Genomic DNA, 27,999 nt, shown 5'->3' with positions numbered 1-27,999 from the left:
TGTGTGAGCAGCCTCGCCTGCACCCCAGTATTGGGCTCCTTATCTACCCGAGCGGCTGATAAGGCAACACATTGTATAGTACAACCTGCAGAATATTCGGGGGATCCACAGGAGCCAGCGATGCAGACGCCAGAGCCCAGGAGAAAGGCAGCGCTCCTAATGGAGGATCGGTCACCTGAATCCCATACAAGCAGTGATGAGACCCATCAGGACTGGAGCGGACGACCCCGGGAGGCTCTGATAAGTGAGGAATCAATGGCCGGACACGACCGGGAATAATGAAGCCAATAACCAGCACAGACGGCAGCACGAGGGCGGTGCATGGAGCTAAAGAGGTGGGGTTTATTTCTTCCTTTAACATGAAGAGTCCTGACAACACGCGGCGGGGCTCGCCCCCGATCTCCCCATCCTGGGGGTCTACGCATAGTACTGCAAATTGGCCTTTTTCTTAGCTTGGACTTCCAAGATCCCCTCCATGTAATCCTCATGTGTCAGCTCGGTGGCCCCTCTGCGCAGAGCGATCATACCCTACAAAAAGAAAGATAGGAGGTCACACAGGTCCTCGAAAGCAACACACTCCGACCATGCAAAATGGTGAGTGCCCAGACTACAGAGCAAAGGTTGCGATACTCACCGCCTCCACGCACACGGCTTTACACTGTGCACCATTGAAGTCATCGGTGCAGCGCGCCAGCTCCTCGTAATTCACATCGGGGCTGCGGAGGTAAAAGCCTTCATTACAATCTGCAGATACAACACTGAACCCGATTGTGTGGACCATAGCGCCACCACGAGGTGCAAAACGTAAAACCGCCCACACTCCTCCGTGTCCTCGCCGCGGTACAGACACGCACCTGACGTTCATCTTGCGGGAATGGATTTGCATGATTCGGGCTCGGGCCTCTTCATTGGGCATTGGAAATTCGATTTTCCTGTCGAGACGTCCTGAACGGAGGAGCGCGGGATCCAAGATGTCGACACGGTTTGTAGCCGCAATCACCTGAAAATAAGGGACTGTTCAAGGGTCCTGCTCCGGTCACTTCCACATCGAGAGACGGTCGGAGCAGGTGACGTCACATCTACCCGATCCCCGACAACTGCGCCCACATCCCAGCAGATCTACCCGATCCCCGACAACTGCGCCTACATCCCAGCAGATCTACCCGATCCCCGACGACTGCGCCCACATCCCAGCAGATCTACCCGATACCTGCACCCACATCCCAGCAGATCTACCCGATACCTGACGACTGCGCCCACATCCCAGCAGATCTACCCGATACCTGCGCCCACATCCTAGCAGATCTACCCGATACCTGACGACTGCGCCCACATCCCAGCAGATCTACCCGATACCTGACGACTGCGCCCACATCCCAGCAGATCTACCCGATACCTGACGACTGCGCCCACATCCCAGCAGATCTACCCGATACCTGACGACTGCGCCCACATCCCAGCAGATCTACCCGATACCTGACGACTGAGCCCACATCCCAGCAGATCTACCCGATACCCGACGACTGCGCCCACATCCCAGCAGATCTACCCGATACCTGCACCCACATCCCAGCAGATCTACCCGATCCCCGACGACTGCGCCCACATCCCAGCAGATCTACCCGATCCCCGACGACTGCGCCCACATCCCAGCAGATCTACCCGATACCTGCACCCACATCCCAGCAGATCTACCCGATACCTGACGACTGCGCCCACATCCCAGCAGATCTACCCGATACCTGCGCCCACATCCCAGCAGATCTACCCGATACCCGACGATTGCGCCCACATCCCAGCAGATCTACCCGATACCCGACGACTGCGCCCACATCCCAGCAGATCTACCCGATACCTGACGACTGAGCCCACATCCCAGCAGATCTACCCGATACCTGACGACTGAGCCCACATCCCAGCAGATCTACCCGATACCTGACGACTGAGCCCACATCCCAGCAGATCTACCCGATACCTGACGACTGAGCCCACATCCCAGCAGATCTACCCGATACCTGACAACTGAGCCCACATCCCAGCAGATCTACCCGATACCTGACGACTGAGCCCACATCCCAGCAGATCTACCCGATACCTGACGACTGAGCCCACATCCCAGCAGATCTACCCGATACCTGACGACTGCGCCCACATCCCAGCAGATCTACCCGATACCTGACGACTGAGCCCACATCCCAGCAGATCTACCCGATACCTGATGACTGAGCCCACATCCCAGCAGATCTACCCGATACCTGACGACTGAGCCCACATCCCAGCAGATCTACCCGATACCTGACGACTGCGCCCACATCCCAGCAGATCTACCCGATACCTGACGACTGCGCCCACATCCCAGCAGGTCCCATATGGCAGACAGCGGAGCGGCTATACAGTATATATGTAATACAGGGAGATCCCGGTTACAAATACAGGAGAGCAGGTTTGTACCTTAACTTGGGTGTTGGGTTGAAATCCGTCCAGCTGGTTCAGAAGCTCCAGCATGGTCCTCTGCACCTCGCGGTCCCCGGCCTTCTCACTGTCAAACCTACATCACAAGGAGCCGGCAGCTGCTTTACCCCATTATGCAGGTATTTATATACAGGGCGAGCGGTCCATACAATTCATAGGGTTACATCCCCCATATAAAGTGATGACAAACCCGCAGGATACATCATCAATATATACAGAGTCTGACCTCCGAGGCTCCGAACCATCGTGAGACTGACGGGACCACATTACCGCACCCGACCCCCACAATGGGGAGCAGGCAGCACTGCAGCCACTTCTCAAGATCGATGGGGTCTCAGAGGTCAAACGCCCACCAGCAAAGTGAGAGCATAGACTATAAACTGGGAATATCCCCATAGATTAAACTGTCACTGAGAGCAGCCTTCCCTATATGTCCTAATAGGACCCATGAATAAAAGACCCCTCTATATGATGTTCATTGGAGGCCACTGACTGCACAACACCCCCTTATCAGTCACGGGGACCTCTCATTTTGCAGGATTTTTCCGCCACCTCCAGTGGGTGCCATGTAATTCTACATTTCCCTAAAAGCACAGCGGCCCCCCCGGAATAACCCAGTGATTGGGTCCTGGGCGGCAGCTCTGTGACAGGTGGATGTGTCCCGGGTGGAAAACCCCTCGATGCTGAATGGTAAAACTAACCTTTTCGTTCCAATAGCGTCCAGCTCATCGATAAAGATGATGGAGGGCGCCTTCTCCTTGGCCAGAGCGAAGGCGTCCCGGACCAGCTTGGCTCCATCTCCGATAAACATCTGAACTAACTGAGGACCCGCGAGTTTCAAGAAAGTGGCCTGAAAGAAGACAGCAAATGTCACCGAGGACCCCCGCCCATCATCAAAGGGGTCTTCTGGTGTAAAACAACAAGTCTGCAGTGACTATGGCAGGGGGGGCACTAAATAATCCCGAGGGGCCACATGAGAGACCGTGACTGGTGTGGAGGCCGAACCAATATAGAAGGCCGCCATTAATTCTGCTCAATACTAATACATTCATTATATCACTTAATATTGAGCAGAATTAAGTATATCCCCCTATATAGAGTATGAGCCCTGACACAGCCCCCACATGGCCCCATATACACAGTGTGAGCCCCCCACATGGCCTCATATATACAGTGTGAGCCCCCCACATGGCCCCATATATACAGTGTGAGCCCCCCACATGGCCCCATATATACAGTGTGAGCCCCCCACATGGCCCCATATATACAGTGTGAGCCCCCCACATGGCCCCATATATACAGTGTGAGCCCCCCACATGGCCCCGTATATACAGTATGAGCCCCCCGTATATACAGTATGAGCCCCCCACATGGCCCCGTATATACAGTATGAGCCCCCCACATGGCCCCATATATACAGTATGAGCCCCCCACATGGCCCCATATATACAGTATGAGCCCCCCACATATACAGTATGAGCCCCCCACATGGCCCCATATATACAGTATGAGCCCCCCACATGGCCCCATATATACAGTATGAGCCCCCCACATGGCCCCATATATACAGTATGAGCCCCCCACATGGCCCCATATATACAGTATGAGCCCCCCACATGGCCCCATATATACAGTATGAGCCACATGGCCCCATATATACAGTATGAGCCCCCACATGGCCCCATATATACAGTATGAGCCCCCACATAGCCTCCTATATATAGTGTGTGACTCCACACAGCCCCCATATAGAGCATGTGCCCTGACAGCCCCCATATACAGTATGAGCCCCCACATGGCCCCATATATACAGTGTGAGCCCCCCACATGGCCCCATATATACAGTATGAGCCTCCACATGGCCCCATATATACAAAATGAGCCCCCACACAGCCCCCCATACACAGTATGTGCCTATACATAGCTCCCATATACAGTATAAGCCTCCAAATAGCTCCCATGTACAGTGTAAGGCCACATACAGCCCCCCCATATACAGTAGGTGCCCCCCATATACAGCATGTGCTCATACACAGCCCCCATATACACTATGAGCCCCCACATAGCCCCTATATACAGTATAAACCCCCACATAGCCTCCTATATACAGTGTGAGCCCCCACATAGCCCCCTATATACAGTGTGAGCCCCCACATAGCCTCCTATATACAGTATGTGCCCTCAGCCCCCCTATATGATGTGGCATCATTGCGACTGCTGTGCCTCATGCAGTTTAGTGGTACACGGAGCCAGCAGCCATCCTCCACCAATGCTTGAGGATGCAGACAGCGGTGACCTCAGGCAGCATCTGCAGCAGCAGGCGGTTGGGGGGGCACGTTGCAGCCCGCGGTCCACTGGTTTTAGTCCTTCGGCTGTCTCGGTCCGCACGGTGTCGAGCTCTGCTCTATGTTCCCCTCTATGACTTGTGAGCCCTCTCATCACACTGTGGACTGTGCGGGGGTCACAAGTTGGGGGACACACAGGGGGACTGCAGACTTGTCACTTTAGCCTGGATAATCCCTTTAAGCTTCTCGCGGTCACACTCAGTCATTACCTACCTTAGTCTGTGCGGCACATGCTCTCGCCAGGAGAGTCTTCCCCGTCCCAGGGGGGCCATACATCAGCACTCCTTTAGGGGGCTGAATTCCCAAATTCTCAAATTTCTCCTTGTGATTCATGGGTAACACGATGGCCTCCACCAGCTGTAATGGAAGCGTTTAGTGGTCAGTATGGTGTATGCAGAGCGAGACGCATCGGCACAGCCGTGTCCCTCCGCCCGCACCTCCTGGATCTGCTTGTCCAGGCCTCCAATGTCGCTGTATTGCTCGGTCGGCCGCTCGTCCACCTCCATGGCCTTCACTCGGGAGTCATATTCTGTAGGCAACGTCTCCAGGATGAGGTAAGAATCCTTATTCACCCCCTGAAAAAAGAAGAAACTAAATAACCAGAGAACAGAGGATAAAGGGTCCTCATCACTGTAAGCGACGCCTTCCGCTAGGACCAATGACAAGAGCTGATTGGACCGAGACCACCGGGGGTCCCAGAAGTCACAAAGTGATGGCGTATCCGAGTCATGTGCCATCACTAACAGCAATGGGAACCGCACAGCCAAGGGGACCGCCATAATGTGATTTTACAGAGGGGAGAGGCTCCTGCTGCCGATAATGAAACGGGAAAAATGACTGAAACATAAACGCCTCCGCTATATACTGCTCAGTTCTGATAGTAATAGTCTGAATACGGTCCAAGAGGAGGAGATTCAGGAAGGAATTTTTTCTTTTTTTCCAAAGTTTAGTTCTCCTTTCTCCCCTTTTCACATTAACATGTGAATTAACATCCTGGAAAGGGGTCCCCACGTGCGGAGTGGGCTCAGGCCAGAGGGGTCCCCACGTGCAGAGTGGGCCAGGCTGGGAGGGGTCCCCACGTGCAGAGTGGGCCAGGCTGGGAGGGGTCCCCACGTGCAGAGTGGGCCAGGCTGGGAGGGGTCCCCACGTGCAGAGTGGGCCAGGCTGGGAGGGGTCCCCACGTGCAGAGTGGGCCAGGCTGGGAGGGGTCCCCACGTGCAGAGTGGGCCAGGCTGGGAGGGGTCCCCACGTGCAGAGTGGGCCAGGCTGGGAGGGGTCCCCACGTGCAGAGTGGGCCAGGCTGGGAGGGGTCCCCACGTGCAGAGTGGGCCAGGCTGGGAGGGGTCCCCACGTGCAGAGTGGGCCAGGCTGGGAGGGGTCCCCACGTGCAGAGTGGGCCAGGCTGGGAGGGGTCCCCACGTGCAGAGTGGGCCAGGCTGGGGGGGGTCCCCATGTGCAGAGTGGGCCAGGCTGGGGGGGGTCCCCATGTGCAGATTGGGCCAGGCTGGGGGGGGTTCCCATGTGCAGATTGGGCCAGGCTGGGGGGGGTCCCCATGTGCAGATTGGGCCAGGCTGGGAGGGGTCCCCATGTGCAGAGTGGGCCCAGGCCGGGGGGGGTCCCCATGTGCAGAGTGGGCCAGGCTGGGAGGGGTCCCCACGTGCAGAGTGGGCCAGGCTGGAGGGGTCCCCACGTGCAGAGTGGGCCAGGCTGGGAGGGGTCCCCACGTGCAGAGTGGGCCCAGGCCGTGAGCCCCTTCCACCCTCGGCTGGTGTGGGGCGTGTGTTACACAGACGACATCAGTATCTAACAGCCGCAGCCTGAGATTGTCACTGTGGACGGCAATACTGTGCTTCAATTCTATCAGGGGACTAAAAATTTTAAATAAAAAAAAAATAATTTAAAAATGTAAAAAAAAAAAAAAAAAAAAAAAAAACGAAACTAAAAAACAAACATTCAAGTCATTCTCTTTCCTCCTTTACAATAAATGGAAGGAAAAGATAATTATAAAAATGATATATCCGGTATCGCTGCGTCCATAAAACTTTGATCTAAACTCTTATCTAAATAAGGAATTACTTAACCCCTTCAGTAAACACCAGAGGGGAAAAAAAACACCCGAATCACCGTTTTTAGTCACTTCACCTCCCCAAAAAGTTGCATGGACACAAACGTGGCGTCAATGAAAAGTTCAGCTCGCCACGAAAAAGAACTAACCCTCGCTCAGCGCCAGCACCGGGCCTCGGAAAAAGGCGACACAAAGAAAAACTGTGTCTTGTTTAACAATATTCTGAGGGTTTTTTTCAGAATTGATGCAAATTTGGTTTGGTCGTGATCGGACGGAGCGGGACCATCCTGTTCCCAGGTCTTATTTGTCACACAATGACCACTGCAAACAAAACCCAAAAATCTATTGCAGAATTTCATTTTTTTCTCTATTTCATCCTATTTAAAATGTCCTCCCCAATTTTCTGTACGTTACACGGTCAAGTGACCGCAACATCCGGAGATAGCAACAAACCTTATTTTACTCCCGCTTCTCCCCTTATTATCCATTTTTCTCCCGTGAGCCACGCCCCCCCCAGAGGCTCCCGTGAGCCACGCCCCCCCCAGAGGCTCCCGTGAGCCACGCCCCCCCCAGAGGCTCCCGTGAGCCACGCCCCCCCCAGAGGCTCCCGTGAGCCACGCCCCCCCCAGAGGCTCCCGTGAGCCACGCCCCCCCCAGAGGCTCCCGTGAGCCACGCCCCCCCCAGAGGCTCCCGTGAGCCACGCCCCCCCCAGAGGCTCCCGTGAGCCACGCCCCCCCCAGAGGCTCCCGTGAGCCACGCCCCCCCCAGAGGCTCCCGTGAGCCACGCCCCCCCAGAGGCTCCCGTGAGCCACGCCCCCCCAGAGGCTCCCGTGAGCCACGCCCCCCCAGAGGCTCCCGTGAGCCACGCCCCCCCAGAGGCTCCCGTGAGCCACGCCCCCCCCAGAGGCTCCCGTGAGCCACGCCCCCCCAGAGGCTCCCGTGAGCCACGCCCCCCCAGAGGCTCCCGTGAGCCACGCCCCCCCAGAGGCTCCCGTGAGCCACGCCCCCCCAGAGGCTCCCGTGAGCCACGCCCCCCCAGAGGCTCCCGTGAGCCACGCCCCCCCAGAGGCTCCCGTGAGCCACGCCCCCCCAGAGGCTCCCGTGAGCCACGCCCCCCCAGAGGCTCCCGTGAGCCACGCCCCCCAGAGGCTCCCGTGAGCCACGCCCCCCAGAGGCTCCCGTGAGCCACGCCCCCCCAGAGGCTCCCGTGAGCCACGCCCCCTCATAAACACCATAAAATATCTCTAGCATTGTTTGGTGGATTAAATTTAAAAACAAAAGAAAACAATACTGATTTCCCCTACTTCTCCCTGATAGTTGCCCCCAGAGATTCTGGCCGTAACCACCTTGTATCCGACCAAAAAAGCACGCAGACACCAAGCAGAGCGCACGTACGCCAGGGGATCAGACAAGCAACCTAAGGAGCATCCGGTGACAGCGATCTGACGCGTACTTTACTTCCATCCCATTATCACCCGTGAAGCGCAGACCTCAATTTCATCCCTTTAATAGCAGCACAGGACTCACCACGAGATCTCCCGGTTTTAGCTTTTCGGCATCAACCAAACCAATCACTGGCAAGAAGTACGTCTGGTGAAGAGAGAAAGAAGTGAAAAGTCAACCAGTAGGAGCAGCAGAAAAGAGAAAAGAAAGGGGGATAACGGGAGGGGGATAACGGGAGGGGGATAACGGGAGGGGGATAACGGGAGGGGGATAACGGGAGGGGGATAACGGGAGGGGGATAACGGGAGGGGGATAACGGGAGGGGGATAACGGGAGGGGGATAACGGGAGGGGGATAACGGGAGGGGGATAACGGGAGGGGGCGTTTGCAAAAAAAAAAAAAAAAAAAATCAGAAAAAAAAAAAAACTGTCCTCAGAAAATGACCCATGGGTTTGTGTGTTAAATGTTCCTTTTTGTTAGTACGATCTTTATGGTGAATAAATATTAGAAGTGTTGGGCTTCTCGGCTTCTCACACCGACCTCTGAGGCATATTTATCTTCGAAAACAAAAGTAATATAACCAAAATGAAGACTTTATATAATGTACTGAAGCATCTAATGAAAAGGTTATACAGATTGGAGGAGGAGGTGAGCTGTCACATCAACTAATATAAATGGAGGATCTGTGTTATCAGTCATTGTATGGGTGAAGGAGGTGAGCTGTGACACCTATTGTGAATGGAGGATCCTGTGTTATCAGCTGTATATGGAGGGGTTATTAGTCATTCTACGGGAGGGAGGGAGGGAGGTGAGCTGTGACATCATCTATTGTCAATGGTGGACACTATGTTATAAACTGTCTACAGAGTTGTTATAAGTCATTGTACAGGTGGAGGAGGTGAGCTATAATACAACCTATTGTGAATGGTGGATCCAGTGTTATCTACTGTATATAGAGAGGTTTACAGTCATTGTACAGGAAAGGGAGGAGGTGAGCTGTGACATCACCTATTGTGAACGGTAGATCCTGTGTTATCTACTGTATAGAGGTGTTATCAGTCATTGTACTGGAGGAGAAGGTGAGCTGTGATATTATCTATTGTGAATGGTGGATGCACCCCATATTTAGGAACTGTGTGGCTTTTTGAATGGATTGCAAGACAAATCCTATTTAGCCACGTGTACAAAAAATGTAAGGCTATGGCGTGAGTTTTACTGTGCCGCCAGTCAGTACACGGCCCCACTGTTAATACGTGCAGGCCTAGTCACATATGGCGGTGACTCTTCCCAGTGTAATGATGCCAGAACTGGTGTGAAACGCGTCGGTCCTGAATGCGGGTACCTGTCGGGTGGAGGTTTTGATGACGGCACATTTTCCCTTCCTCTGTGAATCCAGATCTATGTTGGCGCCATCTTCCTCCTGGTCGTTGGGGTCCACATCCAGCAGCTGAGAAGAGAACGATGGGTCAGATTTACACATAACCCGGAGCCTGCGCCTCACTGAGCCGGGCGCCGCCGCCGCCGCTTTACCTCAATGACGTTGGACACCAGGTACGGGAGGGTCTTATTCACTTTGATTTTCTCGCTGTTTTCTTTGATTTTGTCTTTCATGGCCTGTAACTCGTGTGTCACGCGTAGAACCTCGCTCTTCATGATCTGAAAGATTAAGGGTTAAAAGGTGTAGAACGCCCCCCATAAAAGTCACACAATCATCTCCTGTACTGCAACTCAAACGCAGAAGAGTGCGTCTCCATGGTAACAGACTGACGGCCATTCCTGTAACCCGCTGAACCGCTCAGGACCAATAATGTGCGTGCTATGGATGACGCTGGCGCTCTACCCCTGCAGTATATATGTACGCCCTGTGATTGATGGTGCAGCCACATGTGACGGCAAATGCCGCCCCCCCCCCCCCCGAACCCCAATATAAATGGACATAATAATAATTCTCATATGTGACACTGAGCAATATCAGGTCAGCCGTCTGCATCTGACATGCACCGCCGCGTATATGTTCCGCACACCCCGCCGCGTATATGTCCCGCACACCCCGCCGCGTATATGTCCCGCACACCCCGCCGCGTATATGTCCCGCACACCCCGCCGCGTATATGTCCCGCACACCCCGCCGCGTATATGTCCCGCACACCCCGCCGCGTATATGCCCCGCACACCCCGCCGCGTATATGCCCCGCACACCCCGCCGCGTATATGCCCCGCACACCCCGCCACGTATATGCCCCGCACACCCCGCCACGTATATGCCCCGCACACCCCGCCACGTATATGCCCCGCACACCCCGCCACGTATATGCCCCGTACACCCCGCCACGTATATGCCCCGCACACCCCGCCACGTATATGCCCCGCACACCCCGCCACGTATATGCCCCGCACACTCCGCCACGTATATGCCCCGCACACTCCGCCACGTGTGTCTCCAGCCTACACCGCCACATACACTTGTGTCTGGTGCGTGCAGTCCTCACCTTGATCTCGCTGTCCAGGAGTCGGGTTCTCTGGATTATCTCCTCTGTCGACATCTTGAGGACTTCTTGTCCCACCCCATCCTGCTGCAAGAGATGGAGAGAGACCGGCATAAGTCCACAATCAGCTCTACACCCCCCACCACCAAAAAGGTCAACCACTATAAGAACCGTATACAATATATAAGAGATCACACCCACCGATGCCACGGGCATTGTATATGTGGGAGCCGCAGAGCCAAGAAAAGTGGAGCAGATGCCCAGAGGCGCCAATCACCAGAAATACGATGACCGCTGAGTGACAGAGCAATTACCCCCAGATATAATGGCCGTGCTGGTGCCCTGCTCCACCACTCCAGGTCTTTGGTGCTGTGAAGCGCAATCTTTATTGCTGCCAAATCGCACATGCTGGACTATTGCATCAGTTTAACTACAGGGGTCACAGGTCCCACAATCTGGAAAGTAGCAGGGGTCTTTATCATCAGGCTCCCCTGTCCTGGTATTGCTACCAGGTGACAGACGATAAATTGTTAAAGAGTTATTGCCAATTTATGCCCTATCCATCAGATAGAGGACTGATTGCTGGGGGCCGACTACTAGGACCCCCAGTGATACTGATTTCAGGGCTCTGGATTTTGAGAACTGAACTCTGCAGAGCCCTGTATGAATGGATGGGAGGCGACTATGCTTCACCTCCGCTCTATTCATTGTCTATGGGACTGGTGGAGACAGCCGAGCACCGCACTCCAGCACCTACACCTCCGCTCTATTCAGTGTCTATGGGACTGGTGGAGACAGCCAAGCACCGCACTCCAGCACCTACACCAACACTCTATACATTATCTATGGGACTGGTGGAGACAGCCGAGCACCGCACTCCAGCACCACTCTATACATTGTCTATGGGACTGGTGGAGACAGCTGAGCACCGCACTCCAGCACCTACATCTCCGCTCTATTCAGTGTCTATGGGACTGGTGGAGACAGCCGAGCACCGCACTCCAGCACCTACACCTCCGCTCTATTCAGTGTCTATGGGACTGGTGGAGACAGCTGAGCACCGCACTCCAGCACCTTCATCTCTGCTCTATTCATTGTCTATGGGACTGGTGGAGACAGCCAAGCACCGCACTCCAGCACCTACATCTCCGCTCTATTCATTGTCTATGGGACTGGTGGAGACAGCCGAGCACCGCACTCCAGCACCTTCATCTCTGCTCTATTCATTGTCTATGGGACTGGTGGAGACAGCCAAGCACCGCACTCCAGCACCTACATCTCCGCTCTATTCAGTGTCTATGGGACTGGTGGAGACAGCCGAGCACCGCACTCCAGCACCTTCATCTCTGCTCTATTCAGTGTCTATGGGACTGGTGGAGACAGCCGAGCACCGCACTCCAGCACCTACACCTCTGCTCTATTCAGTGTCTATGGGACTGGTGAAGAGAGCCAGGCACCGCACTCCAGCACCTTCATCTCTGCTCTATTCAGTGTCTATGGGACTGGTGGAGACAGCCAAGCACCGCACTCCAGCACCTACACCTCCGCTCTATTCATTGTCTATGGGACTGCTGAAGACAGCCGAGCACCGCACTCCAGCACCTACACCTCCACTCTATTCAGTGTCTATGGGACTGGTGAAGACAGCCGCGCACCGCACTCCAGCACCTACACCTCCACTCTATTCAGTGTCTATGGGACTGGTGGAGACAGCCAAACACCGCACTCCAGCACCTACACCTCCACTCTATTCAGTGTCTATGGGACTGGTGGAGACAGCCAAACACCGCACTCCAGCACCTACACCTCCACTCTATTCAGTGTCTATGGGACTGGTGAAGACAGCCGCGCACCGCACTCCAGCACCAACACTCTATACATTGTCTATGGGACTGGTGGAGACAGCTGAGCACCGCACTCCAGCACCTACATCTCTGCTCTATTCAGTGTCTATGGGACTGGTGGAGACAGCCGCGCACCGCACTCCAGCACCTCCGCTCTATTCATTGTCTATGGGACTGGTGGAGACAGCCGAGCACCGCACTCCAGCACCTCCGCTCTATTCAGTGTCTATGGGACTGGTGGAGACAGCCGAGCACCGCACTCCAGCACCTACACCTCTGCTCTATTCAGTGTCTATGGGACTGCTGAAGACAGCCGTGCACCGCACTCCAGCACCAACACTCTATACATTGTCTATGGGACTGGTGGAGACAGCTGAGCACCGCACTCCAGCACCTACATCTCCGCTCTATTAAGCGTCTATGGGACTGGTGGAGACAGCCGAGCACCGCACTCCAGCACCTTCACCTCCACTCTATTCAGTGTCTATGGGACTGGTGGAGACAGCCGGGCACCGCACTCCAGCACCTACACCTCCGCTCTATTAAGCGTCTATGGGACTGGTGGAGACAGCCGAGCACCGCACTCCAGCACCTTCACCTCCACTCTATTCAGTGTCTATGGGACTGGTGGAGACAGCTGAGCACCGCACTCCAGCACCTACACCTCCGCTCTATTAAGCGTCTATGGGACTGGTGGAGACAGCCAAGCACCGCACTCCAGCACCTACACCTCCGCTCTATGCATTGTCTATGGGACTGGTGGAGACAGCCGCGCACCGCACTCCAGCACATTCACCTCCGCTCTATTCAGTGTCTATGGGACTGGTGGAGACAGCCGCGCACCGCACTCCAGCACCTTCACCTCTACTTTACTCAGACAGGGATTTGCAGAATAAAGTGTGAACAGGTGCAAGCTGCTGTGACAGCAGAATACACAAAGCAGTGGATACAGCGACCTCTGTAAGTGCCTAGATATATGTGAACATTGAACATGTAAATCTTGACTTGCATTACTGCTATAGGAAATGCTCCATGTAATTACTGCCTATAGGTTTGGAGACTTAGCCTGGGAAGAGGTGTGATATTAAGTTAGGGACCAGTCACGGAAAGACGCCTTGCTGCAGCCTCTCATGAATTAGGGATCTCTAGACCCTGATCTATCCCAGTGGTTGGACCCCAGTAATTACCTATTCCTCTGTTAGGTGATAACTTTCTATCCTAAAAATAGCCACTTAAAAAAAAAAACAAAAACATTAACTCCCCCGCCGATAGAATCGCTCTGGTGGTCCGTGCAGCTCTCAGCAACAATGTCATCTAGTCATGTAGTGGACCACTGCAGCCAGTCCCCGGCCTCGGTGTGATGATCACACCTTACGGCCAGTGATTGGCTGCAGTGATGTCATCGCTGCCCCCGATGGGGAGCACTGGTGCGGTAGAGATTGGCTCTGGCACATGACCGGCATGTTATATTTATCCCATTAGCTGCTTTGCATGTGTCTGCTGTATGACAGGAGGTGTCGCAGCTTTCTTACAGATATTTTCCAGACCTCTGCTTGCTGTGGATACATTCTGGATAACCCCCAGACACCACTCACACAGGGGGTCTTCATAGTGGAGCAGGATGCTCTGTTGCTAGGCAGGTACCACCTACAGCTGACCGGTGACTGCGCCGCCTCTGGCTGACCGGTCGCCGGTGACTGCGCCGCCTCTGGCTGACCGGTCGCCGGTGACTGCGCCGCCTCTGGCTGACCGGTCGCCGGTGACTGCGCCGCCTCTGGCTGACCGGTCCCCGGTGACTGCGCCGCCTCTGGCTGACCGGTCGCCGGTGACTGCGCCGCCTCTGGCTGACCGGTCGCCGGTGACTGCGCCGCCTCTGGCTGACCGGTCGCCGGTGACTGCGCCGCCTCTGGCTGACCGGTCCCCGGTGACTGCGCCGCCTCTGGCTGACCGGTCGCCGGTGACTGCGCCGCCTTCCTGCAGCCGGTGGTCACAGTGGAGCAGGATGCTCTGTTGCTAGGCAGCAGCCGCCTCCGGCTGACCGGTTACCGGTGACTGCGCCGCCTTCCTGCAGCCGGTGGTCACAGTGGAGCAGGATGCTCTGTTGCTAGGCAGCAGCCGCCTCCGGCTGACCGGTTACCGGTGACTGCGCCGCCTTCCTGCAGCCGGTGGTCACAGTGGAGCAGGATGCTCTGTTGCTAGGCAGCAGCCGCCTCCGGCTGACCGGTTACCGGTGACTGCGCCGCCTTCCTGCAGCCGGTGGTCACAGTGGAGCAGGATGCTCTGTTGCTAGGCAGCAGCCGCCTCTGGCTGACCGGTCCCCGGTGACTGCGCCGCCTCTGGCTGACCGCTCGCCGGTGACTGCGCCGCCTCTGGCTGACCGCTCGCCGGTGACTGCGCCGCCTCTGGCTGACCGCTCGCCGGTGACTGCGCCGCCTCTGGCTGACCGCTCGCCGGTGACTGCGCCGCCTCTGGCTGACCGCTCGCCGGTGACTGCGCCGCCTCTGGCTGACCGCTCGCCGGTGACTGCGCCGCCTCTGGCTGACCGCTCGCCGGTGACTGCGCCGCCTCTGGCTGACCGGTCCCCGGTGACTGCGCCGCCTCTGGCTGACCGGTCGCCGGTGACTGCGCCGCCTCTGGCTGACCGGTCCCCGGTGACTGCGCCGCCTCTGGCTGACCGGTCGCCGGTGACTGCGCCGCCTCTGGCTGACCGGTCGCCGGTGACTGCGCCGCCTCTGGCTGACCGGTCGCCGGTGACTGCGCCGCCTTCCTGCAGCCGGTGGTCACGGTTGTAGCCGCAGACTGGAGATGGCGCCTGCGGTGAACAGAACCTGCTTCCAGACGTTTCCATTCACTGACATGAAGCCGGTCGGTGCCTCCATGTGACGTGGGGTCGCACAATATCCCGTCCTCCGCGGTCACACACCGGGCTGACGGACAGAACACGGAATCACCATAACCCAGAGAATAAACCGAAAATGAACAGAGCCTGAGACCGATCAGTACAGAAAGCACTACAAGTCCCAGCGGCGCAGCCTGTGTGGCGGGCGGGTGTCATGGCTGCCCCTCCTCACCCGCCATGCCGGCCCCGCTCTTACCTCGGTTTCATCCCACACAGACGCCATGTTTACTTCCTTTCACAGGCCGGGTGAGTTCGCACTATCACCGCCGGAAGTAGAGGGACGAGACAAGCGCCCGCACACCCAGCTTCCGGTGCGCCCTGACAAATCCTCCCGACGCCGTCGCCGCCTCTGACGCGCTACTGGCTGTGAGCGCCGGAAGTCACGTGACCGAGCTGAGCGCCGTAACCGTTGTCTGTGGTGCCGCCATTTTGAGTAATGGCAACAAAGCCAATACTGAGGTGTAAATTATGGCTGCCAAGGAAGCGGGGGTCCCAGTGCCAGGCCGGGGGGCAAAGGTACACATGGGAATGACCGTGTAGTACAAACAGAAGTGAATTGACAGCGCCTCTGGTGTCCACAGGCTGTGTCTGGTATTACAGCTCTGCGCTGAGGACTATAATGAAGCTGCAGTACCAGTCACGGCCTGTGCACAATGGTGGCGCTGTGTCAGCTATACCCGCAGCAGCGCCCTCACTCCCACATGATCTCACACTCATCACCACTCGCTTTATGGTAAATTATGTTTTTACACCATTTTACAGCAAATTCAATGTTTTAGACTATTTTGTTGCATCTTTTCGTTGTGTTGATTTTTTTTACTCTTTACGTTGCGGTCAGTGATTGACAGCAGCATCTAACTGGTTAAACCAGCGATAATAATTGTATCCCCATAACATACAATTCTGGAGCATCGTTACCTCATAAGTGCATCGGGATAGCCCTCTGTTATTCCTCCTGGAAATATATGAATACATTGACAAGTGGGTGTCACCAGGCGGGGGCCGGCCCCACACATAGAGCACTGTCCAATCAGTTCCCACAGTGCAAACTGGGCAGAGACGGCCCCACACCTGCATGTTCCTTCATTTCCAGGAGGAATAACAGAGGAATAAGCAGAATTCTGCAAACTGTTCCAGGTTTGTTATTATTGACACAGACGTCAGGAGCCGGGTCAGGAAAGGAATAATTTAGAGCAAAACTACATTTCCACCTTTTGGGATATTTTCCTACAGGCGGGAGCTCACTGATTACAGCTCTGTTGCCTCTTTAGGGAGAAGCTGAAGCGGAAAGTTAAAGCGATCGTCCAGTGGAAACAAGTAATCACCTAGAGGTGATCGGTGACCAGTGCGATCCGACGTCCGGGACCTGCACGGATCGGCAGAACGGGGAACGTAGAGTTCACACGGCCAGTAATCGTCTATTAGAATGGATCCTGCAGAGATCCACTTTTCAACACTGGAGTCTATGGAGACTGGGTTCATTAACAGATTGATATTTACCTTCCATTTGTAATGGATCCTGTAGGAAAAAAAAAGGATCCGTTCTCCATAGACTCCAATGTTAAAAAAAAATCGGATTCGGCAGAAATTAATTATTTAACAAACGACAAAAAAAGTTGGTTTTGCAGAACTTTTTGCCAACAGATCTCTGCAGGATCCATTCTAATGAATGATTACTAGACGTGTGATCTCTGCAGGATCTGGTCTAATCAATGATTACTGTACATGTGATCTCTGCAGGATCCGCTCTAATGGATGATTACTGGACATGTGACCTCTGCAGGATCCATTGTAATGAATGATTACTGGCCATGTGATCTCTGCAGGATCTGCTCTAATGTATGATTACTGGCCATGTGATCTCTGCAGCATCTGCTCTAATGTATGATTACTGGCCATGTGATCTCTGCAGAGTCCAGTCTGCTATGTGCGCACGTTGCGTACAAGCCCTGCAGAAATTTCTGCAGCGATCTGAAGAGCACATGTGCGCTTTAGATCGCTGCAGAAATGTCCGTAGTGAGCGCCGATTCCATGCGCTCTGCCTGCAGCTCCTGCCATAGACAGAGCAGGAGCTGCCGGCAAAGCGCAGGAAAGAAGTGACATGTCACTTCTTTTTGCGCAGCGCTTCGGCAGTAGCCGAAGCGCTGCGCTCTGAGACGCCACGTGCGCACGGCCCCTGCACAATCTCCATAGACTGTGCAGGGGACGCAGGACGCATGCAGTTACGCTGCGCTACAAAGCGCAGCGTAACTGCATGTTTTTACGCAACGTGCGCACATAGCCTTACAGATGGTCTAATGGATGATTACTGGACGTGTGATCTCTGCAGGATCCAATCTAATGTATGATTACTGGACGTGTGATCTCTGCAGGATCCGCTCTAATGTATGATTACTGAACGTGTCATCTCTGAAGGATCCAATCTAATGTATGATTACTAGACATGTGATCTCTGCAAGGTCCAGTCTAACAGATGATCTAATGTATGATGACTGGACGTGTGATCTCTGCAGGATCCGATCTAATGTAGATTACTGACCATGTGACCTCTGCGGGATCAGCTCTAATGGAGGATTACTGGAATATGTGACCTCTTCAGGATCCAATCTAATGGATGATTACTGGCCGTGTGATCTCTGCAGGATCTGCTCTAATGGATGATTACTGGCCGTGTGATCTCTGCAGGATCTGCTCTAATGGATGATTACTGGACATGTGACCTCTGCAGGGTCCAATCTAATGGATGATTACTGGCCATGTGACCTCTGCAGGGTCCAATCTAATGGATGATTACTGGCCGTGTGACCTCTGCAGGGTCCAATCTAATGGATGATTACTGGCCGTGTGATCTCTGCAGGGTCCAATCTAATGGATGATTACTGGCCGTGTGATCTCTGCAGGATCTGGTCTAATGGATGATTACTGGACATGTGATCTCTGCAGGGTCCAATCTAATGGATGATTACTGGCCATGTGACCTCTGCAGGGTCCAATCTAATGGATGATTACTGGCCGTGTGATCTCTGCAGGATCTGCTCTAATGGATGATTACTGGACATGTGATCTCTGCAGGATCTGCTCTAATGGATGATTACTGGACATGTGATCTCTGCAGGATCCAGTCTAAAGGCCCCTTTACACACTGAGACTTTCTAGCGATCCCACCAGCGATCCCAACCTGGCCGGGATCGCTACAAAGTCTCTGGTGAGCTGTCAAACAGGCAGACCTGGCCAACGACGCAACAGCGATCCGGACCTGCAGAGCGACCTCGCTAGTCATTGGGGACGTTGTAAAGCAGCTTTTTGAAAGGGAAGTCGCTAACAAAGTCGCTGTAAAGTCCCCTTTACACACTGAGACTTTGCTGCACAGCGGGAAACAAAGGACCAAAGAATGGTCCTGAACGATTTGTAGCGATCACAACTTCACAGCAGGGCCAGGAGCTGATGTGTGTCACACACTGCAATGTCGCTGGGGAGGCCGCTATTACGTCACAAAACCGGTGACGTTACAGCGAGGTCGCTTGCAATGTTGCAGTGTGTAAAGCCACCTTAACAGATGATCTATTGGATGATTACTGGACATGTGATCTCTGCAGGATCCAGTCTAACAGATGATCTATTGGATGATTACTGGACATGTGATTTCTGCAGGATCCAGTCTAACAGATGATCTATTGGATGATTACTGGACATGTGATCTCTGCAGGATCCAGTCTAACAGATGATCTATTGGATGATTACTGGACATGTGATTTCTGCAGGATCCAGTCTAACAGATGATCTATTGGATGATTACTGGACATGTGATCTCTGCAGGATCTGTTCTAGCGGATGATTACAGCACATGTGACCTCGCCCGTACACTGGACAGTAGTGCAGACGCTCGCCCTCTGCTCATCCTCTATGGAGCTGCTGACGCTGTTATGGCGTTTTCTAGGTGCCCCATAGCGTATGGATGGTCGGAGCGTCTGCACCACTGCTCCGGTGTAACAGGGATAAACGTGCCCCGTTCTGCGATCCGTGCCGGTCCCCTTTGATCTTATCTTCAGACGTCATCCTGTCAGTGCAGGCTCCGGATTCCCCTCGGCGTGCTGCCCTCCTCCTCCCCGTCCCTCCCTGTCATCCCCCGTTAGTGCAGGGTCCTGATTCCCCTCGGTGTACTGTCCTCCTCGTGCACCTGTCCTCCTCCCCGTCCCTCCCTGTCATCCTGTTAGTGCAGGGTCCGGATTCCCCTCGGTGTGCTGTCCTCCTCGTGCACCTGTCCTTCTCCCCGTCCCTCCCTGTCATCCTGTTAGTGCTGGGTCCTGATTCCCCTCGGTGTGCTCTCCTCTTCGTGCACCTGTCCTCCTCCCCGTCCCTCCCTGTCATCCTGTTAGTGCAGGGTCCTGATTCCCCTCGGTGTGCTGCCCCCCTCGTGCACCTGTCCTCCTCCCCGTCCCTCCCTGTCATCCTGTTAGTGCAGGGTCCTGATTCCCCTCGGTGTGCTGTCCTCCTCGTGCACCTGTCCTTCTCCCCGTCCCTCCCTGTCATCCTGTTAGTGCTGGGTCCTGATTCCCCTCGGTGTGCTCTCCTCTTCGTGCACCTGTCCTCCTCCCCGTCCCTCCCTGTCATCCTGTTAGTGCAGGGTCCTGATTCCCCTCGGTGTGCTGCCCCCCTCGTGCACCTGTCCTCCTCCCCGTCCCTCCCTGTCATCCTGTTAGTGCAGGGTCCTGATTCCCCTCGGTGTACTGTCCTCCTCGTGCACCTGTCCTCCTCCCCGTCCCTCCCTGTCATCCTGTTAGTGCAGGGTCCTGATTCCCCTCGGTGTACTGTCCTCCTCGTGCACCTGTCCTCCTCCCCGTCCCTCCCTGTCATCCTGTTAGTGCAGGGTCCTGATTCCCCTCGGTGTGCTCTCCTCCTCGTGCACCTGTCCTCCTCCCCGTCCCTCCCTGTCATCCTGTTAGTGCAGGGTCCGGATTCCCCTCGGTGTGCTGTCCTCCTCGTGCACCTGTCCTCCTCCCCGTCCCTCCCTGTCATCCCCTGTTAGTGCAGGGTCCGGATTCCCCTCGGTGTACTGTCCTCCTCGTGCACCTGTCCTCCTCCCCGTCCCTCCCTGTCATCCTGTTAGTGCAGGGTCCTGATTCCCCTCAGTGTGCTGCCCCCCTCGTGCACCTGTCCTCCTCCCCGTTCCTCCCTGTCATCCCCCGTTAGTGCTGGGTCCTGATTCCCCTCGGTGTGATGTCCCCCTCGTGCACCTGTCCTCCTCCCCGTCCCTCCCTGTCATCCTGTTAGTGCAGGGTCCTGATTCCCCTCAGTGTGCTGCCCTCCTCGTGCACCTGTCCTCCTCCCCGTCCCTCCCTGTCATCCTGTTAGTGCAGGGTCCTGATTCCCCTCAGTGTGCTGCCCCCCTCGTGCACCTGTCCTCCTCCCCGTCCCTCCCTGTCATCCTGTTAGTGCAGGGTCCGGATTCCCCTCGGTGTGCTGTCCTCCTCGTGCACCTGTCCTCCTCCCCGTCCCTCCCTGTCATCCTGTTAGTGCAGGGTCCTGATTCCCCTCGGTGTGCTGCCCTCCTCGTGCACCTGTCCTCCTCCCCGTCCCTCCCTGTCATCCTGTTAGTGCAGGGTCCGTATTCCCCTCGGTGTGCTGCCCCCCTCGTGCACCTGTCCTCCTCCCCGTCCCTCCCTGTCATCCTGTTAGTGCAGGGTCCTGATTCCCCTCGGTGTGCTGCCCCCCTCGTGCACCTGTCCTCCTCCCCGTCCCTCCCTGTCATCCTGTTAGTGCAGGGTCCTGATTCCCCTCGGTGTGCTGCCCTCCTCGTGCACCTGTCCTCCTCCCCGTCCCTCCCTGTCATCCTGTTAGTGCAGGGTCCGGATTCCCCTCGGTGTGCTGTCCTCCTCGTGCACCTGTCCTCCTCCCCGTCCCTCCCTGTCATCCTGTTAGTGCAGGGTCCTGATTCCCCTCGGTGTGCTGCCCTCCTCGTGCACCTGTCCTCCTCCCCGTCCCTCCCTGTCATCCTGTTAGTGCAGGGTCCGTATTCCCCTCGGTGTACTGTCCTCCTCGTGCACCTGTCCTCCTCCCCGTCCCTCCCTGTCATCCTGTTAGTGCAGGGTCCTGATTCCCCTCGGTGTGCTGCCCCCCTCGTGCACCTGTCCTCCTCCCCGTCCCTCCCTGTCATCCTGATAGTGCAGGGTCCTGATTCCCCTCGGTGTGCTCTCCTCCTCGTGCACCTGTCCTCCTCCCCGTCCCTCCCTGTCATCCTGTTAGTGCTGGGTCCTGATTCCCCTCGGTGTGCTCTCCTCCTCGTGCACCTGTCCTCCTCCCCGTCCCTCCCTGTCATCCTGTTAGTGCAGGGTCCTGATTCCCCTCGGTGTGCTCTCCTCCTCGTGCACCTGTCCTCCTCCCCGTCCCTCCCTGTCATCCTGTTAGTGCAGGGTCCTGATTCCCCTCGGTGTACTGTCCTCCTCGTGCACCTGTCCTCCTCCCCGTCCCTCCCTGTCATCCTGTTAGTGCAGGGTCCTGATTCCCCTCGGTGTGCTCTCCTCCTCGTGCACCTGTCCTCCTCCCCGTCCCTCCCTGTCATCCTGTTAGTGCAGGGTCCTGATTCCCCTCGGTGTACTGTCCTCCTCGTGCACCTGTCCTCCTCCCCGTCCCTCCCTGTCATCCTGTTAGTGCAGGGTCCTGATTCCCCTCGGTGTGCTGTCCTCCTCGTGCACCTGTCCTCCTCCCCGTCCCTCCCTGTCATCCTGTTAGTGCAGGGTCCTGATTCCCCTCGGAGTGCTCTCCTCCTCGTGCACCTGTCCTCCTCCCCGTCCCTCCCTGTCATCCCCCGTTAGTGCTGGGTCCTGATTCCCCTCGGTGTGCTGTCCTCCTCGTGCACCTGTCCTCCTCCCCGTCCCTCCCTGTCATCCCCCGTTAGTGCAGGGTCCTGATTCCCCTCGGTGTGCTGTCCTCCTCGTGCACCTGTCCTCCTCCCCGTCCCTCCCTGTCATCCTGTTAGTGCAGGGTCCTGATTCCCCTCGGAGTGCTCTCCTCCTCGTGCACCTGTCCTCCTCCCCGTCCCTCCCTGTCATCCCCCGTTAGTGCTGGGTCCTGATTCCCCTCGGCGTGCTGCCCTCCTCCTCCCCGTCCCTCCCTGTCATCCCCCGTTAGTGCAGGGTCCTGATTCCCCTCGGTGTGCTGCCCTCCTCGTGCACCTGTCCTCCTCCCCGTCCCTCCCTGTCATCCCCCGTTAGTGCAGGGTCCTGATTCCCCTCGGTGTGCTGCCCTCCTCGTGCACCTGTCCTCCTCCCCGTCCCTCTCTGTCATCCTGTTAGTGCAGGGTCCTGATTCCCCTCGGTGTGCTGCCCCCCTCGTGCACCTGTCCTCCTCCCCGTCCCTCCCTGTCATCCTGTTAGTGCAGGGTCCGTATTCCCCTCGGTGTGCTGTCCTCCTCGTGCACCTGTCCTCCTCCCCGTCCCTCCCTGTCATCCTGTTAGTGCAGGGTCCTGATTCCCCTCGGTGTGCTGCCCCCCTCGTGCACCTGTCCTCCTCCCCGTCCCTCCCTGTCATCCTGTTAGTGCAGGGTCCTGATTCCCCTCGGTGTGCTGCCCTCCTCGTGCACCTGTCCTCCTCCCCGTCCCTCCCTGTCATCCTGTTAGTGCAGGGTCCGTATTCCCCTCGGTGTGCTGTCCTCCTCGTGCACCTGTCCTCCTCCCCGTACCTCCCTGTCATCCCCTGTTAGTGCAGGGTCCGGATTCCCCTCGGTGTGCTCTCCTCCTCGTGCACCTGTCCTCCTCCCCGTCCCTCCCTGTCATCCTGTTAGTGCAGGGTCCGGATTCCCCTCGGTGTGATGCCCCCCTCGTGCACCTGTCCTCCTCCCCGTCCCTCCCTGTCATCCTGTTAGTGCAGGGTCCTGATTCCCCTCGGTGTGCTGCCATCCTCGTGCACCTGTCCTCCTCCCCGTCCCTCCCTGTCATCCTGTTAGTGCAGGGTCCTGATTCCCCTCTGTGTGCTCTCCTCCTCGTGCACCTGTCCTCCTCCCCGTCCCTCCCTGTCATCCCCTGTTAGTGCAGGGTCCGGATTCCCCTCGGTGTGCTCTCCTCCTCGTGCACCTGTCCTCCTCCCCGTCCCTCCCTGTCATCCTCTCCGCTCCCCGCTCCTCCTCCCTGCTCCTCATATATAGACTCCGGGTCTGTGTCTCCGCACATCTCACCCCATCACCACCATGTCGCCCTCTCTGCTGCTGATGGGCACCGTCATGGGCTTGTGCGCAGGGAACCCCCCGCAGGTAGGTCTGCGGCCGCTCCGAGTCCTGGGGGACGCCTGGGATTAGACTGTAAGCTCTTGGGGCTGCTGATACTTTTTTCTTTCAGTTACTTGTCACCTTCTGCGTCGTTCCTGCACACTTGTGCCGCAGCGCTCAGACCCTCTCTTACACATTTTTTTTTGTTTTGTTTTTTGAGCAGTCGGAGACTTTTGTGAGATCTTTTTGCATTAAAAATTTGCAAAAAAAAAAAGCATGTTGATATTTTGGCAAATTCCCCCCCCCCATGTGTCCAATGTGGTGCAGATTCTCCCAGTGAAAACAACAATTCCGCGGCTCAGACCCTCCTTTTCCGGAGCCGTTTTGTCGCTGATTTTGTGGCGATCCTCATTTGCTTTATTTTATTATTTGATGTCATTTTTGTGTTTGGATTTCTACTTTTCGTTGGCGCCAATTGCTACAAATTTTCTAAAATAGCGCGTGGGGGTTGATTATTTTTGCACAGATCCTTTTTTCGTGCCCTTCAGTCCACGTCCACACGTAGAGTATTTGGCGAGGTTTTTTTACCTCCGTTATCTCTAGTATAAAGTTACACATTAGTTTTTAGCTGTGCAAAAAAAGATGGATTTCCACGTTTTGTCGCCCGCTTTTGGTCCGGCTCCCTCCTGCGTAAGCTCCTTTGTTTTTCGTGCTCCCGTTGTCTCTTTTGGGGGGTCTTCACATATAAAACGGATTAGCGGCCTTGAGTGAATGATGTGATTCTGTATAACGGGTAGCGGTAGAATTTCGTGTCCAAGATGGCGGCGATCCGGTGACCCCCGGAGTGCTCCAGGGTGTGGGCGAAACCTGCCACAGAGTCTTTTGGAGTAAAGTCAGGAGGTAACATGTCCGCCCCCCCCCCCATACCCCAGGGTGCACCTGTCATCTCTACGCTTTGTCAGGTCTGCAGCATCCCCATTATTGTGGAGAACTTTACGGTAGTATTGCTTGGCCACTGGATGGCGGTGTTATCACTATCACTCTATGGCGGTGTTATCACTATCACTCTATAGCAGTATTATCACCATCACTGGATGGCGGTGTTATCACTATCACTGGATGGCGGTATTATCACTATCACTGGATGGCGGTATTATCACTATCACTGGATGGCGGTATTAACACTATCACTTTATGGCAGTGTTATCACTATCACTGGATGGCGGTGTTATCACTATCACTGGATGGCGGTGTTATCACTATCACTCTATGGCGGTGTTATCACTATCACTGGATGGCGGTGTTATCACTATCACTCTATGGTGGTGTTATCACTATCACTGGATGGCGGTGTTATCACTATCACTCTATGGCGGTGTTATCACTATCACTGGATGGCGGTGTTATCACTATCACTCTATGGTGGTGTTATCACTATCACTGGATGGCGGTGTTATCACTATCACTGGATGGCGGTATTATCACTATCACTGGATGGCGGTGTTATCACTATCACTGGATGGCGGTGTTATCTCTATTACTGGATGGCGCTATTATCACTATCACTGGATGGCGGTATTATCACTATCACTGGATGGCGGTATTATCACTATCACTTTATGGCAGTGTTATCACTATCACTGGATGGCGGTGTTATCACGATTACTCTATGGCGGTGTTATCACTATCACTGGATGGCGGTGTTATCACGATTACTCTATGGCGGTGTTATCACTATCACTGGATGGCGGTGTTATCACTATCACTCTATGGCGGTGTTATAACTATCACTGAATGGCGGTATTATTTGGATGCTGTATTCACATACTAAGACTTTGCTGTAGGAGAATCTTCTTTCTTTGTTCTTAGAAGATATTTTTCTTCCGCTTTTTCTTCCAGACTCCTCAGTTTCGCTCCCGCGGCTCAGGTCAGTCCCGGCTTCTCAATGTCGTCCTGGGATTGTCAGGATGACGTTTCGTAACTTTCTATTGTTTCCATCCTACAGATCGGACGCGTCCCAGCGACGATATCTTCACCGACATTTTATCTTCCAACCAAGGTATGTAACACGGAGCGATGTTGGGGCAGAGCGATGTTGGGGCGGAGCGATGTTGGGACGGAGCGATGTTGGGACGGAGCGATGTTGGGACGGAGCGATGTTGGGATGGCGCGATGTTGGGACGGAGCGATGTCGGGAACACTAATGTGGCGGCGCCCCCTGGATCCGGGGGACGGTATTCATCGCCGTGTCTTCCCTCCCGTCCAGGAAGCTCCCGGTTTATGTTACAAGGAGACATCGCTGTCGGGAGGAACAGGAACGCTGTGACCTGCCGAGGAAAATCCTGCCAATGGCCGAAGGCAACCAGTGGTCGGGTCCATGTGCCGTACACCCTGTCCGACAGCTACGGTACGTATATACATATATCTGTCAGGGCCGCACGTGAGCAATTGGTGGGAGTCATTGCGATGTATGGATTACAGCTCCGGAGGAGAAGATGCTCATCCAAGCCGCCATGGAGGAGGTGGCCGTGCTCACGTGTGTGCGGTTCAGTCCACGTCAGGGAGAGCCCAGTTATCTGCGGATCCAGCCCAACGATGGGTGAGTGTCACATTCTCCATCATTACCAGCATCTGACCAATATGGCCGCCCGGCACTAACGCACTCTTCAGATCCGTCCACATGAAAAACCTTATATATCCGTGTGCCGAGGCCTCACCAAGCGCCCACCTTTTATATAATCTCCCCTCACGCTGCAGAGCGACGGTGCTGCACACTGAACACGCTGCGCAGAAGGTGAATCTGCATCAAATCTGCGCATAAATCTGATGCAGAATTTGCCACTTTGAGTTTTGCTGCTGATTTAATCACAGAGCAGCAGGTGGAGGGCGTTTTCACTGCTGTCACGATAGGCCCCATCCACATTCAGTTTGACGATAGGCACCATCCACGTCCGATTTCACAATAGGCCCCATCTACACTCTATTTCACAATAGGCCCTGTGAGGCAAATCCCGGGATATGAAGATGAATTATGACTCCAGTCATAATCCCTCATCACTCCCTGGCAGTGCCCCCTCCCTTCTTGTTCTCAGTGTTCCACTTACACCTCCATGGCCATGTCCTGTGATATGGAGATGAGGTGGTGTGGGAACAATGGACACAGGATGACTCCCTGCCGTCACCCTGTAGTAGGAGCTGCTATCTAATTAGCAAGGCTATGGAAATAGCCAGACAGAACGACTCCAGTAAAAAATGGTTCATATCTCGCAAGCCATATTTCCGATAAATATGGCAACCATAAAAATGGTGTCTCCGCATGTGGACGATGCCGGCACCCCCTTTTTATGGGAGCAGGACATTGGGAAATGCCCCAGGCGTGATATCAGCCAATGGGGAACTGGCAGACAGGTCATGAGTCCCCTCGTTCTGTAGCTAAATTCATAACTGTCACAATGAGAGCATTGGCGTCCGCCTACGACGCTCCCAGGCAAAGTTATGGCCAATATCCCCTTTGCTGGATAATTCTGATCCATGCAGGGGGAGTGGCAGTGCTTCCCTGTGAGGTCACTAAGGTAGGAGGGGACCTGGATCTGCCCAGGTTGATAACCCTACTTCGGCCATTTTCCAGTGTTCTTCTGCTCGGGGGCCTGGTTGGGAAAGACCTGTGAGGGAGTTCCTGGAAACCTGGTCTACAGCGCCCCCCTGTGGCCAGACGCAACAAGGTAACTGCTGGAACTGTGTATGCCTGTTTGTAACCCATGCTTTGATTGTAACTGTACTCTGACATATGTATATTCTGTAGATTCCCTATTGTATATATTGTAGTTTCTAGTGTGCTTTAGGCTGATTAAATTATATAATTAATCTTAGGCTGTTCTGTTATCTCGATCTTGAATCCCACGTCTGTGTGTTCGGCTAATAGTTACCGTAAATCGGTTGGTGGCAGCGAATTGTGCCAAGGATTATTGTGGGGAGGCCAGTGAGATTCGGGAAGATATTATATATTCCGCCCGCGGAGGTCGGGGGAATATATACCCTACTCTCACCGGGGACCCTTCAATAATCGGCATAAGTAGTATAGCGGCCTCCTTGCTTATTGTCGGGCAATTCCATAATTGGCCTGACTATAAGAGGGGCGCTAGAGAGCGCGTCACGTGCTCTGTCTGTCGGTCGGGAGGTATAAAGGAGGGGTGACCCCCACTTGTTACCCCCCGATTGTGACGTACTGGTAGCCAGCGCGGGG

At 55.1% G+C, this 27,999-nt stretch overlaps 2 protein-coding genes across 3 annotated transcripts in view; one reads left to right on the top strand and one right to left on the bottom strand.

Annotated features, from left to right (window-relative positions):
• Positions 1–322: 322 nt before the first annotated feature.
• On the bottom strand, positions 323–15,860 carry PSMC3 (proteasome 26S subunit, ATPase 3). Its single transcript, XM_075326719.1, has 12 exons — positions 15,753–15,860; positions 10,817–10,900; positions 9,858–9,983; positions 9,670–9,774; positions 8,412–8,474; positions 5,255–5,392; positions 5,031–5,174; positions 3,174–3,322; positions 2,452–2,548; positions 855–1,000; positions 635–716; positions 323–528 (listed from the first exon to the last, which is right to left on the bottom strand). The coding sequence occupies exons 1-12, from the start codon at positions 15,777–15,779 to the stop codon at positions 418–420; spliced, it is 1,272 nt and encodes a 423-aa protein (XP_075182834.1). The 5' UTR covers positions 15,780–15,860; the 3' UTR covers positions 323–417.
• An 87-nt stretch (positions 15,861–15,947) lies between these two features.
• LOC142255204 (embryonic protein UVS.2-like) overlaps positions 15,948–27,999 on the top strand; it is a 32,764-nt gene continuing 20,712 nt past the window's right edge. Inside the window, exons 1-5 of one of the 2 annotated variants that reach the window (XM_075326718.1) lie at positions 15,948–16,072; positions 25,656–25,683; positions 25,762–25,815; positions 26,023–26,163; positions 26,238–26,355. In XM_075326718.1, coding sequence (XP_075182833.1) covers positions 16,025–16,072; positions 25,656–25,683; positions 25,762–25,815; positions 26,023–26,163; positions 26,238–26,355 — 389 coding nt within the window. In that variant the 5' untranslated portion in view covers positions 15,948–16,024. Of the gene's footprint in view, positions 16,290–25,655; positions 25,684–25,761; positions 25,816–26,022; positions 26,164–26,237; positions 26,356–27,999 lie in introns of both variants that reach the window. The other variant, XM_075326717.1, reaches the window with a different exon arrangement.

Source organism: Anomaloglossus baeobatrachus, chromosome 10, assembly GCF_048569485.1.
Source record: "Anomaloglossus baeobatrachus isolate aAnoBae1 chromosome 10, aAnoBae1.hap1, whole genome shotgun sequence".
NCBI classification, from domain to species: domain Eukaryota; kingdom Metazoa; phylum Chordata; class Amphibia; order Anura; family Aromobatidae; genus Anomaloglossus; species Anomaloglossus baeobatrachus.
Note: the sequence above shows the minus strand (reverse complement) of the source record. Positions and strands in the feature narration are given on the sequence as shown.

Bases quoted from the DNA above. Each gene is read 5' to 3' on its own strand.
- PSMC3 (XM_075326719.1), bottom strand. From the start codon at position 15,779: ATGGCGTCTGTGTGGGATGAAACCGAG. The intron at 1,001-2,451 runs GTACAAACCTGC...CCTTATTTTCAG, and splicing joins AACCCAACACCCAAGTTAAG to GTGATTGCGGCTACAAACCG. The intron at 717-854 runs GTGCGTGTCTGT...TTACCTCCGCAG, and splicing joins TCCCGCAAGATGAACGTCAG to CCCCGATGTGAATTACGAGG.